Source organism: Halyomorpha halys, unplaced genomic scaffold (assembly GCF_000696795.3).
Source record: "Halyomorpha halys isolate HHAL.00 unplaced genomic scaffold, Hhal_1.1 Scaffold694.1, whole genome shotgun sequence".
NCBI classification, from domain to species: domain Eukaryota; kingdom Metazoa; phylum Arthropoda; class Insecta; order Hemiptera; family Pentatomidae; genus Halyomorpha; species Halyomorpha halys.
In genome coordinates, this window is record NW_027111898.1 from 663 (window position 1) to 19,375 (window position 18,713).

Genomic DNA, 18,713 nt, shown 5'->3' on the forward strand with positions numbered 1-18,713 from the left:
ATTGCTTAGAAACAATATTAAATTTAATTTCACAACTTTTTTTTACAATGATTAGCCACTGGGTAATTATTGACAAAAAAAATTCTACATCTGTTAAATAAATTAGATATTTATATAACTTTATATGTTGAATAAAATAAAATAGTTATTTTTAATTAAAACTGTAATTCTCTCTAAACTTAGCACCATAATGCTTGAAGTATATTACTCCATCCACAAAAACAATAAATGGTAAAAATTTTTCCAAGTCTAAGTTACCTAATTCCATTTCAAGTATTTTCAAAAATGCCATGAACCTGTCTTCTGCTGAATGTGGCTTCTTCCTTTTCCCCATTCCTTTCTCTATCCCCTTACCTTCACCCTTCTCCATACCTTCACCCTTCTCCATACCTTCACCCTTCTCAATACCTTCACCCTTCTCCATACCCTCCCCATTTTTGTCAAACATTTCCCAGAATTCCTCCTGAGGAGCTATTTCTCCTAGAAAGCTCAAGTCAATGTTATCTCGTTCTTCTTTTAATTTTTCTGCTTCTATTTTTTTTTGTTCTAAAATCTTGGACTGTTTATCTAAGAGCCGTGCAGCCACTTCGAAATTCTTTTTTGCATCAATTTCATCTAATTTCCGATCTCTCTTAATTAAGCCTGAGATATCTAATTCATCTTCTTCATGAGATACAGCTCCATAGCCATACTTGGCGAGGAACTTGAATTGAGCTGCTGACGACTTGCTCGTCTTACTTCCTCTTTTTCTGCTTCCAGAACCTTTCCTATGTTTTTTAGAATCGCTACCACGTTTTCCATGTCTTCCATATCTTCCATGTTTTTTTCCCCTTTCTTCATATTCTTCTTCATCATTCAGAAATTTAGCCTGGCGAAGCCATTCGTCCCGTAGATCCATTAATAGATCTGGAGTTATTAAAGATATTTCAAGAGAAGATTTGGATTTTCTTTTCACAGAGCTGGACTGTTTTTTTCTCAAGTCAGCTTTTTTAATTGTTTTAGGGACCTCTTTTTTGAGAGCAAAGAACTGCTGCTTTTTTAAGTTCCAAAAAACTAGAACAAACATGTTAGCAGTTTCTTTATAATGAGTAATAGTAAACACAATTTTTTCACTAATTAATATTGTATTTTAAACTATTGTATTTACATTCTTTTCCTTTAAAATAATTATATATTGTTATGCATCTAAGAGTTCAATTCCAGGCTTTAATATCTATGGAGGTCAAGACTAATCTTCAAAAAATTCAGAGATCAAAAGCATAAAAGGAAGTGGATTAAGTATGATTATTGGGTAAACACGTCTCTTACAAATGTCAATATAATTTAGGATAGTATCAAGATAGTGAGAATGTTTTGCCTTAAGTGTTGACTTTAGGGAAACAGCCAAATCCTCAATAACCAAGATTTATTCTATCAATTACTCATTAAAAATTTATTTGAAACTACTACTTTGCAAAATAAATCAAATACTAACAGAACAGACCAAGAGATGATGTAGCCAATGGCTTCACTTTATGGTACTACCAGGTTTTACCAAAAACATACTGAAGGATCAGGTATCCATTTTATAGAGGTTTATTTTATAAGAAAGTACGGATCATATGGGAGTTCAAATAAAATTATTTTGATGTGACGTCTTATAAATTAGATTGCTGGGAGTCATGTAGGCAAAAGTGTAGCGTAACAGAAATAGAATGGGCGTGGCTTAGTAGTATAGTAGTGGGGGTAATTGAGGTTATAGATACTGGAAGTCATGTAGGCAAAAGTGTAGCGTAACGGAAATAGAATTGGCGTGGCTTAGTAGTATAGTAGTGGGGGTAATTGAGGTTATAGATACTGGAAGTCATGTAGGCAAAAGTGTAGCATAATGGAGAGTGCGGTGGTGGGGGTAAGTGGTGGGCCTCGGGATCTTCTCCTCTAGTAATTATTAATATTATTATTCCAATATTTAGCGTAAAGTTGTCACGACAGGCGCGTTTCGGCGCAAAGCGCCGAAACCCACACATTTTTTTTTTATGTTGGCACTATAGAAGTAGAAATACTAAAATAAAAAAAAAAAATAGCAAGGAAAGCAAAAACACCAATTCCAGTTAACCAAATTATACAGAAGAAAGAAAAAACTATTTTTTTCTCGATTTCATCATAAATATTGTCTAATTACTTTAACGTGTAAACAAAAACAATCTTTTGATTCAGCAAAATATTGGATTAAAAATCTATGGAGTTAGTGTTCTTTTATTTGAAAATACTTTCATGTGTAATGCTGCAACAAATATTCTGTACCACCCTTACTTAGACTTTCTCCTCCTGCAATGTCAACTCTCATTGATCTTCTCAAATAGCTTTTTTAAAGTAAAGTCTACTCTCTTAGAAATAACATCGCTGAATTTTGCAAATTCGATTAGCTTTCTTTTTTCTTTTTTTTTTAAATTAGCAAGTGAGCTATACTTCACTTTCAGTGGGAAACAACAAACATTGGATTTCTGGTCATAAAATTTGCTCTTATCACCCCTTTCATGAATTTTTTCCAGTGGGATGCCGTATACACCCACCCTTTTTGACCTTTTGGATTTGGCTTTAGACTTTAATCATTCTGTTTTCTATATGTTCTTATTCCACTTGAATATTTATGATCAGTCATCATGATGAGTTGTTTGGAAGATACAAGAATACGTCCAGGCGAGGTGAGTAACACTTAGGCGTAAGATTTAGTAAAGGATTTAATGTGACTCCTCACTTGAACTTACTAGAAAATAGTGTGGTATTAGTCTTGAACAGTCTCAGGCTTGTGGAGGTCATATATAAGGGAGTTGTGGGTATTCTGAGGTATGTATTCCCTGCCTGGGACTGGAATCTTACATGCCAGAAGAAAAGCAGGTTGGTGAAAATTCAGCTTAGGGCTTTTCTGCAAGCCACTAGACCAAATCTGAGTGTATCTCATGAGATATTGCAGGTCTCTCTACCTCTAGCAAGAAGATATTTTGAAACATAAATACAAGAAAGAAAATTCAGCAAGTCTGCCAGAAAATCTCCAGATGAGAATTATGGAGGACCCCAGAAAATTGAAAACACTTATCCTGGGATGGGTGATAACCCAGAATGGATTACTATACTTTGTTAAGGAAGTATTTTCCCTCTGTATGGTCATGGTCAGAAGCAAAGTGGGTCTTCCCGGACTACTGGAACTCCCATATTACAAAGATTTTGTGAACAGGTGAAAAGTTCAGTCAATCCAGTCCAAACCAGCTCCTGAAAGACCACCAGGCAGAGGAGATGCAGAAGAAGAGATGAGATTGGGAAGTGAAGAACAATGGGGACAATTTAATTTCTATAACTGTTTTAAAAAAATTTAAATTGTTATATTTGCAGCTGTTACTATATTATGCACCATCAAACAGCTGCAAACCCCTGTCTTGTCCACAGGCCAGGGTTAGTTAGAATATATAAATAATCAATTGTTTATTTGATGTTGCACCCAACTACTGCTAAAATGTGTATTTTAAAATGGCTGCTAGAAATTTGTAACACAAATGTAGTGTATTCTTATTTTTCCACAAACAGAAGGCCAAATAAAAATATTTACTATAATACTTACCAACTTGACAGCGGTGGTATGCATCCGAATTATTTGAATCAGCTACGTTACATTTCATTGAACAAAAGTACACAAGCCTACAAAGGGGACAGGCCTGTGTGATGGCTGATTGTTTCAAGCATCTATAACAGACTCTGAATTTGGATCTCTGAAAACAATTAAGTTTTATTTTGAAAATAATTCTATTGTTTATTTTAATTCAATTCACTAACTTATTTAATCCATTTAATACATAATTAATGACCTTGATTTCAGGACTAATTTTTATAATCTCACAACATTTTTAATTATTATATGATACTCTCCATTCGCCTTATTTTATATTTTTTCAAAATAGTATTCAAACAAAAATTTCTTTTCACTTTACAATTCATTGCTTTACTATCCAATGATAATAATATTATCAATTTGTTATCACAATAAACGAGCACTCATTGACAGACAAAAGTGAGGAATGGATGGTTAATAGATAAAATCATTAATTATTTTTTTTTTTTAAATTAATTGAGATGATTTACACTAACATTTTTTTCCAGTTCTGGATACACGTGAAAATTATAATTATGCAAATTTACAAAATGGCGTATCCACTTCAAATTTTCTTCTTCATCTTCTTCATTCTCATTGTCATCTGGTCCCTCGATATTAAATGGTGACTGTTTTGTTATTGGACAAGTCTATAACAAAACACTTATAATGGATAAGAATTATTTGTATGCAGCATATATTATAAATCATTAAAGGCCAATTTATTCAAATTCACTTGTGATTACAATTTTTTAAAATCCAATTAATATCCATATTATAGTCTTAACATATATAATAGCTGTAAGTATTGATTAAATACCCATACAACATATAATTACCTAATTGAGAGAGATGTAGCTTTTGGAAATAACTATTCTCATCAGATACATTAAAAACTTACAAAAAAAGAGTGGAATTGATTAAACTTTTCTTGTATAGTTTCTAATTCATGTATTTTGTCTAAAAGGGTGTTGAAAAAGTCAGTTTAATGAAGTGCTGGATTATAAGATATATACGTTTTTATATTGTAAAATGTTTGTTGAGGTGCTGTGTATTATTAGCCCTGGCACTAATTTAACAAGTGAGGTACTCAACATCAGAAGGCCTCGACAATGCATGTTCAATAGGTAAGGTAAGCTGGATAAGGCACAATAGTTTTTATTCATTTCAGTAATACATGTATAAATACAACTATATAATAAATGAGAAGAAGATGGTTGGGGGGTGCGGTCAATGAAAAACACAAATAAGTATGATTAACTTATTTTAATGTGCCGACGTTTCGGCTAGAGTTTCTAGCCTTCTTCAGGGCTAAAAACAAAACAAGATAACAACCACATTTTGTGTTTAGAGGATTATTTTTCTTTAATAGATTTAGTAACAGTGTGGCATAAAGTCTACAGGGAAATTAAAATTGGGTTGTGGGGTTGTAAAAAACCTCTAATTTTAAATGGAGGACCAGAAAACATTTAATACTTGATTTTTGTTATGAAATGCGAAACAAGGATAAACAATATAAATACAATATAAAGTGAAAATACTATGAAATACAAAGCAAAATATAAGTTATATGAATAATGTAAGTACTTACTATTTCATAGCTATAGGAAAAACCTAGTCTAATTCTGTTCATGAAGATGTTAAATTATGGTTGTGGGTACATAGAATAATTAGGTAAAAGAATTGAATTGATGTACCTGTTGTAGAATATTAAAGAAACCTTGAAGGGCATAAATCTTCAAGAGTGAAATGAAGTATTAAATTATAAGAAATAATTGAAATTGATGGACATGGAACTGCTCAATAATATAGCACAGTCATAAATACAAGTTAGCTACGATAGGGTGAGAGGAAACACAATTAGCTATCAGAGCGAGTATCGATCTTAAGACAGATACTAGCATGCATCAGGGTGGGTAGCGGTAAAAGGTTTGAGTAGGTTGTTGTGTAAAAATGGCAGGAACATCCACATCTTGTATTATTACAATTTATTATCTTTCTACCCAAACAGTATAAACAGTTTATAATGTCAGTTAGATTTGACTCCCCTCACAATGATCTTTGTTGACCTTACCAAAGAAGGGTTATGGACTATCTCTTAAATAAGTTAATATTTAAAAATATCATTATATCAATTCCTACACATTAGAATGAACCAATGACTCGAATAAAAAAGTTGGAGAGAATATAGAAAGAATAGAAACGTTCTATCCTAAATAAATTTAATTGATCATGTCACATGTTGTACTCTCATGATAATTTGGACAAACCAAATGATAAGCCAGCTTGGAAGGCTGAAGTGTCAGAGGGAGGAAATCAGTTAAAGATAGAAATAGAAATCTCATAAGAATGGAATAGGGAAGGGTTGCATAGGCGTAGGCAGAGGGAAGCAGGGGAGAGCCGCGGTTCCCCCCTAGATTTTTGAGACCCATGAAAAAAAAATAAAGAAAATAGTGAACTTATTAGATAGATGATTACTTCCTGGAAATATACTATAATTTATAAGATAATATTGTTGAGTTGACATCTTCACGGAGCACAAGGTCACAATCACACCTTTGAAGGGATAAGATGGATATATGTTAATTCTTCAGTAAAAATGGTAATATTCAATGAGCGCAATTATTCGTTATATACTTATCGCTAAAAATAATGGGGGAAATGAATAAAAAAGAACCTTTTTTAGATTACATTCTTCCTACTATAACTTACAGTTTGCCATTTTAATAATCTTAGAACATTTGTTCAAAATAAATTAAGGAAGGCAACTATAGTAGAAGAGGTTGTAAATATTTTTGGCAGCATTCTCAGAAGGCTGATGCTCTCATTGCAAATATCTTCATCATCTCTTATATTTTAGTATTTATTGTGTGTATTATATGTATTTATGTACAATAATTAATTTTCTGCTCGATTTTCAATGATTTGTTGTGATTATAGCTAATAAAAATTTAAAAAATAATGAATGAATTTTATGAAGTAGTAATAAAACGATGGGAGTATTTCTTGGAATGCGGAATTATACATCTTCTTTCTTTTACCCAATGTTTGCAAATGGAATATATATATGTGCATGGGTAATGGGCTGAGGTCTGCTCCCTCCTAGGTGGAATCCTGCCTACGCCCATGAAGGGTTGTTTGGGTTAAGATTCAAGGTCTGAGGAATATAATGAAAGAGGATGTTTGAAGAGTTAATCCAAAAAACGAAAATTGGAAGAGACACGGGCAAAGATGGGACCTGTCTAATGCACAGAGTCTAGTGATGAGCATTTAAATTATAAAATAAGATTATACTATGCTTGGAATTTCATGATTGTCTTTTTAAAATGTTTTTATCAAAAAAACTTATTATGATAGCTGAAATGTATCCAGTCTAAATAATCTTCACTCACCCTTAAATCAGGAAGACAGTTTCCTTCAAGAAACTTAACTATCCTAAAGTGTTTCAATTCAGGCGGTTTTTGTCGTACGCTCATGTTAGGCAGCAACGATATTAGCCGTATAGCTTCCACTGGGCTGTAGATATCTCCCATATTTTCTATTGTTTTTTCCATAATAACCTTGCACTCATCAATTGAGTTCATCCAATCCTTTGTTCTTTCACATATGTCTGCATAACCATAATCAGGTTTATCTTCACTGCTCATTTAAATAAAAAAAAAACCAAAGGATATTTATTCAGAAATGTAAGTTGATACTAAAAATAAAATAAATAGTGATGATAATTTAAAAAATTTAATGATAAATAAAGAAGTTATAATTATTTAAATATGTGGATGGTGTAGGGTTGATAAATTGTTGCCTAAATCAAATAATTTATAAATCCACAATAAGAGAAATAATACTAAGAAGGAAGCCAAAAAATAAAAGATTTTTGTTGCTTCCATTTATGGTTTAATGTATAATCTAATTAATATGTATAAATTTTAGTAATAGTTAATTTAATTATCATAATCCCCCCATTTAATTGTCACTAAATGAATTAATGCATAGGGAATGATTAGTTAAGCAAAAATAGTGACTAATATAATTGATTCCTTTGTGACAATGCTGAATTAAGTGTGAATGAGGTTATAGTTGAGCTTTGTTACTTGGCTGATTTCAGTAAGATCAATCTTGAAAATTCACTCTCTCAAGCTCTATCTTTTTCCCATTAAATGGTCTTAATATTCAAAAAATCCTTCATAGCTTTAGGCTGACTTAGTGACAATCCATTTGTTTCAAGCTGTTTACTTATAAAAGCCAATCCTTCTGATACATTCAATTGTTCTAACTTTTATTTATTAATTCTATTCGATATCCTTGAGACTGACAGGGGTCAGTTTGTGTAAAGTATGTAGAAAACAATCATCAGTGTAATCAACATCAATCCTTCAGCTACACGAAGTTTTTCCTTATTTATTGTACTAAATATCCACTGTGTTTCCTTTAAGATTAGTTACTTAGCTCTGGTTTATCTCAGAGATGCTCAATTAGATTTATTATGATTACAAAGTGGTCATCATTAATTCCAAATTTTTTGGATCATGGGGCAGTTTGAAAACATTTTTACTGATCCTAAAACTACACGTACACTCCTTATGGCTCAAGGTGTTGGGATTAATGCAGAGGATCTATGAAGACAACTCACTATAGAAACCAGAAAGCCACTGGTCAACTCCACACATAAAAGAGGCCGTCAAGAGTTAGCTTCTTCTTTTTCTTAACTGGTGCTATACTCAATGGAAGAGCGAGGGAAGCATTTTCACTAGATGTTCTGCCCAATATAGTCAGCATAAATTAATGACATTGACTTGTTTCCATCATTGTAAAGGGGCATTAGAGAGCCAGCTCTTGAGTTCTAGATAGTGTCCAGCATTGTGATCTATAGCTCATAGCTTGATGGCATGGATAGTTATTGTTTGGAGGATTTGTTGTATAAAATATCTCTGAGATAAATGTGTCAGGTTTGTCTGAACAAAAATGAACTACCATGATAACTTACAGGAGTTAAGAATGGAGGCAAGAAACAAAATTATGTATAAGATCGAGGGAATCATTCACATAAGAAAAAGTAATTTTCATGATTATAAATCTATATTGTTTCAAAATATGTTGTTATAGATTTTTTTTCATTATTATTATTTCAAAATCGAAATGTCAGTTTACAGAAAGACATATAAATGAATATTCTAACTTTTACCTCGATGCTGCTCATAATTATAAAAAATAATTGTATATAATAAATGTAATCAACTGTACCTTTCTGTGTAAAGAGATTGATTGTGCTTAGAAATAGTGCGGCGCTGTTGTCGGAGGTAGACATCCCTTTCTACATCCAGGCTGAAAAAGCAATATCATTATTCCTAATAAATCAGTCAGCTTCATCATTCAGGATCATTTACTTCATAACTTTTAAAGGCCTCATCAGAAGCACTTTTATCTTCTACAGAGATAATGACAAAGCTACTTCGATCTCATCTAAATGGGATCAACCTTATTTTCAGGGTAGCAATGTACATTCTTACCACTTTCTCAGTATTGGTCATCTTAGTATATGGATCGGCTAACTAAAGAACACCCTGCTGAACTCCCACAACTGGTGAGCTACAGCATAAACTATGGTTATCTGGAAAAAGTTATTGAGTAGCCCAGGACATCAGTTAGTAGCATCAAAGAGTTAATTAGTCAGTAAATTCAGGTAAAAGACACTGTGTTTTAACATAAAAAATCTGAAAGAACTGTAAATAGCAAAGATCCAATGAAACCATGGATTAATAATTAGCAATATACTGATATTAATTGGATAAAGCAAGAATAAACTCTCTGCAGGCCATTTGTATCAAACTCTGTTGAGTTACTTGCCGAGAAATAAATGGAGTGAGCAATGAATTTAAATAAAATTCTAAATATGAAGTGATGATTTTTCAATAAATTCTGTAGCAGAGGAGTAACATAAGCAGGAAGAAAAAGGTAATGCTTAATAATAAGTTAACAAAATAGTGAAGTAGTTTTAACAATAATTCCTCATAAAATATGTGTTGTGAGGGTTTTACAAATAAAGACAAAGAGTACATGTTTCCATTAATAGACGCCACACCCGACTGCCTCAGAACAAAAGTTCCATGCCAGAGCAGTGTCACTATCTACTGTTCTATTTACAAATCAGCCAATAAAACCATTTTCTACAACAATATGTGCAGCCAAACCCTTACTGCGGCCTACCCTTGAGGTTCTCATGGCCTATCTCTTGGGAATCACTCCTTTAAACAAATTTCTTCCAATGCCTCTGAAATGTCTAGAAATGAGATCAGTTGCAGTATTTCAAGCATTGTTTGATCTCTCCCCCTTCCTTATGCATATAAAGTATAATCATATATTTTCTTGGGATGAGAGGTTGACACATAGGAATAATTCATTATAGGTAAGAGCATAATGGATTTAAGTTTCAACCTATGTATCGTCTAAGAAATATAGTATAAAAGCACACTGCCTCTTTAAGGTTTATGAGTCAATTAGTGGAGAGGAGCTTTATAAGGTTATGAATGGACAAAGGGCTGGCTACAGGGAGAACCAATGCTACATTAGGCCTCAAATTTATTTGGGTCTGGGTTTAAGAATAAAAAAAAATTAAAAACAAATTAAATATCTTGTCTTATAGCTTGTGATGAAATAAAGTAAACTAATAGAGTTCACAAATTAGACAAGACTACATTAATAGGGCAGAGGGTAAACCTACAAGATTGTATTCGATGATAATATAGAGAAAGGGGTGCCCACAGCAAAGGTTTGCTTATGGCCTTGCATTAGCTGATATTGACTATGAGAGTGCATAAAATATTCTCAAGCTGCTCCAACTAATGTAAATGGACATGCAGGAAAAGAATTTATAGCAAAAATCTCTTGAGAAATGTTTTCTTAAAAAAAAATGCAGGAGATACTTTTATATAATGTTTAACCTCACCCTGAAGATATCCAAGAGAGATATTGGTACTAAGACAACCAGCATAATCTTTACCAGATAAAATTTACATAACAGGTAGCTCCTTAAAATCTGCTCTTAAATACTTTCAGGGCTTTGGAGTATGGTAAAACTATTTGGTGGAATCATAAATGAAGACAAAATCAAGATTAGGTTTTAAAGAAAAAATTCGGCAAATAAGGATGAAAGTTTCATTCAGTTATTAAATGTTTGAATAAGTTTTTCAATTGATCTAGCTGAGCTACTAACTAACATCAAATCTCAAAAGCTGGAGAAAAAAAATTGTTTTTATACACAGGAAATTAATTATCTTTGGTCCTTCTTAAAATTGAAGAAAGTAGTGGTAAAGAACTAATAAAAAAATATGGGCTATATTGATCATTCTCACAAAAAGGGTAGATTCAAGTTTTTAGAAACGTAAAAGTACTCCAATGTGTTGAGAATTTAGGGAGGGAGGGTTTTATAAAGAAAGAGACAGTGAGTATGTTTCTCAATATATGCCACAAAGGGACTGAGCCAACAAAGGATTGCCTCCTACATGCCAGAGAAGCAGTGTAACTATCTACTGTTTATTTAAAATACTATTTACAAATTAAATAATAATACCAGTTTTCTACAACACAATCAAGCTGAAAAAAAAACTAGAAATATCGAATAGCAATCAATATTTCCAGTTATAATAAATTAAATCTATATAGTCCCAACATTATTTATTTTAAATATTCAATGTTCTGCCCAGGTCTAATATAGCATAGTCAAATTAACCAATATTTGTCACTTTTTTAAAATATGAATTCTTTTGATAGATGATTATATTACAATACTATCACTAACTGATCAACTACAATATCATTGTTTCAACATAATAGTAACCTAATTTATTTTTGTGAAAATTGCAAACATGCCAAAACCATCTATTATTTGATTAATTATACAATTTACCATCAGTTGACCATAAAACCATTTAGTTCCTGCCCTCAAATTTGCAGGAGAGGACAGGTTCATGTTGGGCAGAGCCTTGATGAAACATAGATTTTTTTTTTCAGTGCCCATTTCTATAACAACTATTCCAAAATTTGTTTTAGAATTGGAAACTAATCAGAACATTTCACAAGTATTTAGCAATATGCACTTTTTTTTTTTTTAATTTTACACAGGAAAGTCCTCTTCTACAAAATCTTTAAGTAGTGAAGATCATACCTGGACAGGACAAAGCTATTAAATATTAATAGTTAGAAGGACTTTTCTGTTCAAAAGAAATAGTTGAAACCTACAAGACGTATAGGTACTTTACTACTTATATAGGTACTTAACTAAGACATAGTTGAAGGGTACAAGACATATAGGTACTTTGTTCACTAGTTCCCATCTACTGTTTTATTTAAAAACTAGAATAAATGTGCATAAACTTTTATCAAATAAAAGTATGAAATAAGTGTAATGTAAAATAAAAACTAAAAAGTATGTAGAATGGAAAGAACATCAATAGTAGTTATTGTATTGAGTACAAATTTAACTTATAAATTCTTTAGGAATGATTTCTAATAATAGGTATGGTTCCTAATAATCGGGATTTTATAATTTAAAGCTGTGGAAAAATTAATCATTCATCAGATCACATTTGAATCTGAGAGTATTGTTTATAGTTCCACTCTTGTCACAGTATAATGACAATAAGTGAGTGATTGTTTATTTTATTCCATCATGATTCAATGTGCAGATTTAAAAAAGAGCAATACCCCTTCCTGGCATGATCTAATAAATAATAAAATTAAAATGAATAAGTTTTTATACCTATTAATAAACTTCAAATGCAATCTCACTAGGACACCTCTAATATATTTCCGCAGGTTCAATTTGGCCAGCTCCATCAGTATTTGATCATGGATTTTCAGGCCGTAAAAATCATTGCCACCTTGAGGGTAGCCGTTGAACACCGTCCTTATTTGTGATCTCCTGTCATGAGTCTTCATAAGTATCTTGCTTACTATCTCATTTATTAAAAATAATAAACTTTTTGCAAAATGCTAAGAAGCTAGATTTTTGCATAAGATGAAAAATATGAAATTGAGTGTTATAACTATTTAATAATAATTAATTTAAGTTAGTAATTCTATAATGAAAACAAAATTATGGATCCCCTTTAATTTAAGATGAAATTTTTAATTACTTTTATATTTAATAATTTATTACCTAGTATTCATATAAATACTAGGTTCAAATAAATTCAGGTGTATTTATAACCTAGTATTCATTTAAATATTCCCATAAAAAAAAATAATGGTTAAGTCAAAGCAAAATAAACTTTCTTGATAAATAGTGTAGGTGTGAATGTGTTTTTATTTTATGGTTATTTAAATTTAATTTTCTCTGTCTTGTACATAAACTATTTTATTTTTATTTTATTATATTTTTATACAGATTAATATTTTCTTTTATTTATATATTTCTTTATTATTATTATTTAATTTATTTTATTTTAATTCAGAGAGTACTATTGCTGTTATTTACTTTTATTCCTTTTCTTTTTTTTTCTCTTTTATTACTGCATATATTGTAAGAACGAGTATTTGAACACTAATACTTAATGCCCTTAATGTGAGGAAGATTGTATTAATTATTTTCTTCTTCTTCTCTTCTTTCTCATCCTCCTTAAGTGCCTTTTAACATGGAGGAGCCTCTAACCACTTACTACGTGATCCTAGGTTTGTCTTCCAGGTCGGAATCCAGCCTTGTCTTCTTCTAATTTTGGCTCTATCAGTGCCCATAACCTGCTTTCTAGAATAGTGGTGTATAGTTTGTATGTTACGGAAGAAGCATATTGGTCTGTAGTTACCACATTCTGTTGTACTATCTTTCTTATGAATTGGCACTATGATATTATATTCCCAGCCCTTCGAAATAACCTTACTGTCCCATATCTTTTGAAAAAGTGCTTGCAGTGATATTGTGTATCTCTATAATCCCATCCGATTCTTGCATTGAAGTCTCCACAGCAGATAATTTTCCTATTCATACTCTTGAATTTGTTTGTTATCCTTTCTAGGTCAGAGTAAAATTGTTTTTTTCTATAACAGAGGAATTTTGAGTTGGGGCATAAATTTGTACTAAAGTGATTTTACCAGTAGAAAAATGGAGGATTGGGAAGTTGCCTCGTGCAGAATAACAGCCAATTTCCATTTATCTCCTGGACAAATGGAATTTGGCTGTTATTCTGTGTGAGGCAGCTTCCCAATCCTCCATTTTTCACCAAAGCTGACTCCTTCCTTAGCATATTCACCTTTAGGGACTCCTGAATATATGAGAGTATATCCTTTGTCCAGACTCATTTCCCCAATTACTTTCCTTTTTACCTCAGATATCCCAAGGTTGTCCACCTTTTACTTTATGATCTCCTCCACAAGTTCCACTGCCTTTCCAATGATGATTTTTATGTTGCATGTTTCTATTCTAAAGTCCTTTTTCCATCCATATTGTTTCCGATTTGTCAGTGCAGTTCCAAGGCTAATACCATTTCTATGAATTGTATAGTTACTTCCTGGTGGGTAATTGGCCCAGTAAGAAATAATAGGTCCTAATGCCCTGGGACATTAGGTCCACTGGTGAATTAACCTTGGCCAACAGCACAGCACTAGCTCCTAAGGGAGGCGATCCTAGAGTATGTACTGTATATGTCCTTAGTATCAGTATAAATGAGTTGTGTACTGTTAAGGTGTGAGGTGTGTCATCATACATCATACATCTACTGTACTGTGCTCAGAAGCAACATAAAGTATGTACTCCTGTATGCATGTGAGGCATGGAAATTCACCAAAAAAAGCTGTTGTCATTTATTAATACGTGTCTCCAAAATACGTTGAAAATGTGGATTTTCCAAGTTCCAAAATTTTTTAATAGGAAAAACCAAGAATATGTTTATATTTTTGAAAACATCATACATTCCTGATTATATTTCTTTTAGTTAAACATGTCAGTATCAATGACTATTCCATTAAAAATGTGAAAAGCCTATTTCTTCAATTCAACTTTTTCACAGAACACTTACCAGATGTTAATATCAAAGACCTTTACTTTAGTCAACAACAATTTATTAATAATCACAATTAATTTAGTAAAACTTCTACCTCTGATTGTTATAATACAAAATGAATAAGTTATGATTATGGTTATAAGTAACTTCATAATATTACCATAAGGGCCTGAAATTTTATGTGACGGGTACAGGAACATTTCCTTATTCGTATAACAACTAAATAATGATCCCTATTTTAATATAATTTAATACTGCCTTATCATGCTTACAATCTCCTTTCTCGAAACAAGGCTAATAAGTTCAAAGCATTGCCCACACCATGAGGCATCTGACTTATTTCCAATGGATCCACTCCTTTTAAAATCAGAGTTCTCAACTGAAAATGATTTATATGATTAACTTAAAGTTCATTGTTGTCTTAGTTATCACTATTTATGCGAATTTAGTATGAAAGTATCTCAGCGACAAGGATAAGACTACATACAGTTTCTTTTATTTCTTGTGGCTCTAATAGGAAATAATCTTTATTTGATTTATCAAAACTTTTTAATATCCAAGTATGTTGGTTGTGTCAATAAATAAGTTATAATATGATAATAGCAATAAAGATGCAAGTTTCTCCATGTTATATTATTCATGGAGGTAGAGAAACAAATGACTGAGAAGAGATGCCTGATGGCACCAGCCGAAATCTCCTTCTCTGTAAAAAGATTAATAAAATTTTTGCATGATGGCTAGATCTCCAAGGTTAGGACGCAGAGATTGTGACCCCTAGAATGTCAGCAAGGGTCGTCAAGTAACTCCTTTTGTCATAGGCAGGAAACTCATTTTATGACAACTTACTTCCATTAAAATAACTGAACACAAATGTTCATAGATAAAATGCTGGACTGACGATTGGTAATGGACCCAGGAGCCACCATAATGACTTAAATGTTAGAAAACTATTACTGTATAGTCTTGAAGCAATGAAAGCACTCCTTACAGTACTGGACGCATATAAAATTTACTTAGCAGTGGTTCAGAAAGTGCTATGGATAGATAAGCAAATTCGCACTTTGGTATATCAAGCTATGCTAATTTATCTTTCTGGTGCAATTAGAATTGTAAGACCTTAGCTTTTAGTGAATTAGAAGATTCTTTTATAATATTTATTGATTCTAATAATACATTTAAAAATATAACAGCACATAACATGGTTATTAATTTGAGTAATCAAAGTATGGTCGGGGATGAAAAGATATTAGCATAGTTGCAACAAAAACAAGTGTGGTTCAATTTATACAAATTTGATCAACCAGGGATGATAAAAACAAATTTAAAGGCTAGGTAAACTCAACCTCTATAAAATTGTTGATTTGTATATAGTTTTTGGAAAAACCTCATGGTGGAGTATGGTGCTGACATTATTATCTCCTGATATAAAAATTGGCAAAAGAAAAGAAATACATTATAAAGTTCTGTTCCAAGACAGGGATTATGTAATGTGGTGATACAAGTTTTGTTTTCCTTGATATAATGATACAAAAAACGTTGAAATCCAATGAAAAAGTAAATTTTTTAATTGTTTACTTAGTCCCAACCACTAATTTTAAAAAAAATTAATTTATATAAATGATATAAACCAAAAATGACTTACAATGTCCATTGTTGTGTGGTCACTTTTGTACACATGAAACTTCAAATATGTGAAGAGGGGATTCCCCCAAAAACTGTCAAATGTAGCGTTGACATCTAATTTAGCACAGTTGAGCATTGTTGAAACAATATTGTTGTTCCCTTTTGAGATAGCCAAACCGAGCGGGCTCAAACCCAAGAAAAGTTGATCATGATCACTGAACCATGACAGAATGCAGCAGATTTGTTCTAAATACTGTTCTTAATGTGAAACAAAGAAAATATAATAATAAAAAAAAATGTCCATTTTACAATATATTATCATTTATAAAAAATATATTTTCCTAAGATTTGTAGTCAATACTGAACATTATGCATCAGGATGTTTTATTCTCAATATATACTCTACTATATAAATTTAAAAAGTACAAAATAAAGTGGACCCTTTTTATCCTCAATAGAATGAATGTTGTGTATGTACCTCTATTCTTAACTGCTAATTTATTCAATTGTTTAATTTATAAGAAAAAAAGATGGATAAAAAAGTAATAAAGAGATAAAAATAAGAGGATATAAATTAAAATAATGAAAAAAGAGTAAAATTATAGAATTAGGAACAATGAGATCATGGTAAGGCAGGAGTAATAGTAATATTGATAAGAGTAATTTCTAAATAAGAAAAATGCTAAATGGACCTCCTGAAAAGTCATCACTTTAAAAGGTTGTGAAAAATCAGAAAACAAAATGTACAATCTATTGTATGATAACCCACATGTTTTTGGTCTACAGTAAGAAAACTCATATATGGGAATGAAAATCACACTCAATTTTAGTGATTTTTGTAACAGAATTGATAAATTTCCTGATTTTAAAGCATAATATACAGAACTGTTTCTATAGAGCTTGCGCTCACTTACTAACAGGCAATAAAAATCACAGAGTACTAATTTTTTTAAATAACTACAGCTTTCTTCAGCAATTTAATTTTATAGTACAACAAATATTCTATTTTAGGTGTAGATAATATCACTTAGTAAATTTTATATTTACATTTTATAGTATATTTTATCAACTAGTTGTAAATGTGATCAAGGACATATTTTAATTTGATATTTCCTTTACTTTGTAGATTTTATTTATAAATTTTCATGATTACCAACTCACTTATTCCAAGATGTTCTCCAAAAGGGCTTAAAAATTTTTGAATAAACTCGAGGAATCAATGAGCAATGAAGTGGTTAATAGTGAGTGAAATGTCTTATCTTCTTTGAAATAATCTAACAGGACTTAAATGCCGAATTTCCAAAAAAAAAATATATTCCTTAGAAATGCGTTTAATATTATTTATTTGAAAAAAATAAACAGTTCTCATTCTTGGCAATCTATAAATACAAAATATCAAAGAATTTTATGAATAACTAAAGGAGAAAAAAAGAAAAAATTGAATCATGTAATTAGAACAGGAAATACCGAAACCAGCCGATCTTTCCCGATCGCTAGGCTTCTTTTTAAAAGCACATTTTAGTTGTTGTTGTCTGGGTCTTTAGGGCGTAAAACCCTGAGGCCATCAACGCCCATGTTTCGTGCTTTATATTCTATTTCTATAATTTCTATTTCTATAATTCTATTTCACTTTGAATAATTTCGAAAAAAAATAAATAATTACTTCTGTTGGTATTTTTTATTACGTATAACAGATTTTCTGGTTTAAATCTTATTCAAAAGGCCATTCCTTTTTAAGAAAACTAAGACCATTTCCACGTTCTTCTGGTCATCATTCAGAGCATCCCATACACTCGGTCCTACTCCCAATCTACTCAAGTTCGCAGAATAAAAATGACATTTCTCAAATATGTGACTGATCGTAAGTACACTGTTGCAGTATACTTGAAAGTACATTTTAGTTTTATATTAATTAAAAGATAAAAGTATATTTTAGATGTTATAAATTAATTTTTATTATTACCCCACTCATTTATACCAGAACGTTCCCCAAAATAAATATAATTCTAATTGTTTAAATAAATAAAATTCTGTCCATTTCAGTCTCGATACATTTTTATTCCATTTATATATCCGACGTTTCAACCAATTCGGCCATCCTCCAGGAAAATCTTAATACAATTTTAGGACCAAAACATTTAAAAAACTACTTCAAGCAGGCTATTCTGCCATGTCATTTTTATCAGTCAACTCTCTATCTACACTCCTTGTCTAAGGAAGGTTACAAATATTGTTGTGATAAATTTTACTGTTAACTGTGATAAATAATTTTAATACAAATATAATACTAATGTTTTTGCAAAATTTCGATTATGAAATCATTTTTATTTTACTACTTTATTATTAATTTTCTATTATATTTTACACTTTTCTGTATCCCCGCTCATTTGGTATATTTTGTTTCTTAATCACTTACACACATTGTATCCCATTATTTTATACTTTACTTTTCCTTTGTTTTTCTATCTTTTTTTTTT

The 18,713-nt window shown here is 31.2% G+C and overlaps 1 protein-coding gene and 1 long non-coding RNA gene across 2 annotated transcripts in view; one reads left to right on the forward strand and one right to left on the reverse strand.

The window, feature by feature from the left end:
- Positions 1–372: 372 nt before the first annotated feature.
- LOC106685450 (ankyrin repeat and MYND domain-containing protein 1) overlaps positions 373–18,713 on the reverse strand; it is a gene marked incomplete at its 3' end in the record, with an annotated part of 54,783 nt that continues 36,442 nt past the window's right edge. Inside the window, 8 exon segments of the mRNA XM_014428124.3 lie at positions 373–1,053; positions 3,596–3,743; positions 4,120–4,272; positions 7,015–7,261; positions 8,864–8,944; positions 12,378–12,539; positions 14,886–14,992; positions 16,256–16,489. Coding sequence (XP_014283610.1) covers positions 373–1,053; positions 3,596–3,743; positions 4,120–4,272; positions 7,015–7,261; positions 8,864–8,944; positions 12,378–12,539; positions 14,886–14,992; positions 16,256–16,489 — 1,813 coding nt within the window.
- LOC136796339 (uncharacterized) lies at positions 1,870–4,357 on the forward strand. The gene is made up of 2 exons (XR_010844042.1): positions 1,870–1,920; positions 4,132–4,357. It is a non-coding gene; the product is annotated as an uncharacterized lncRNA (long non-coding RNA).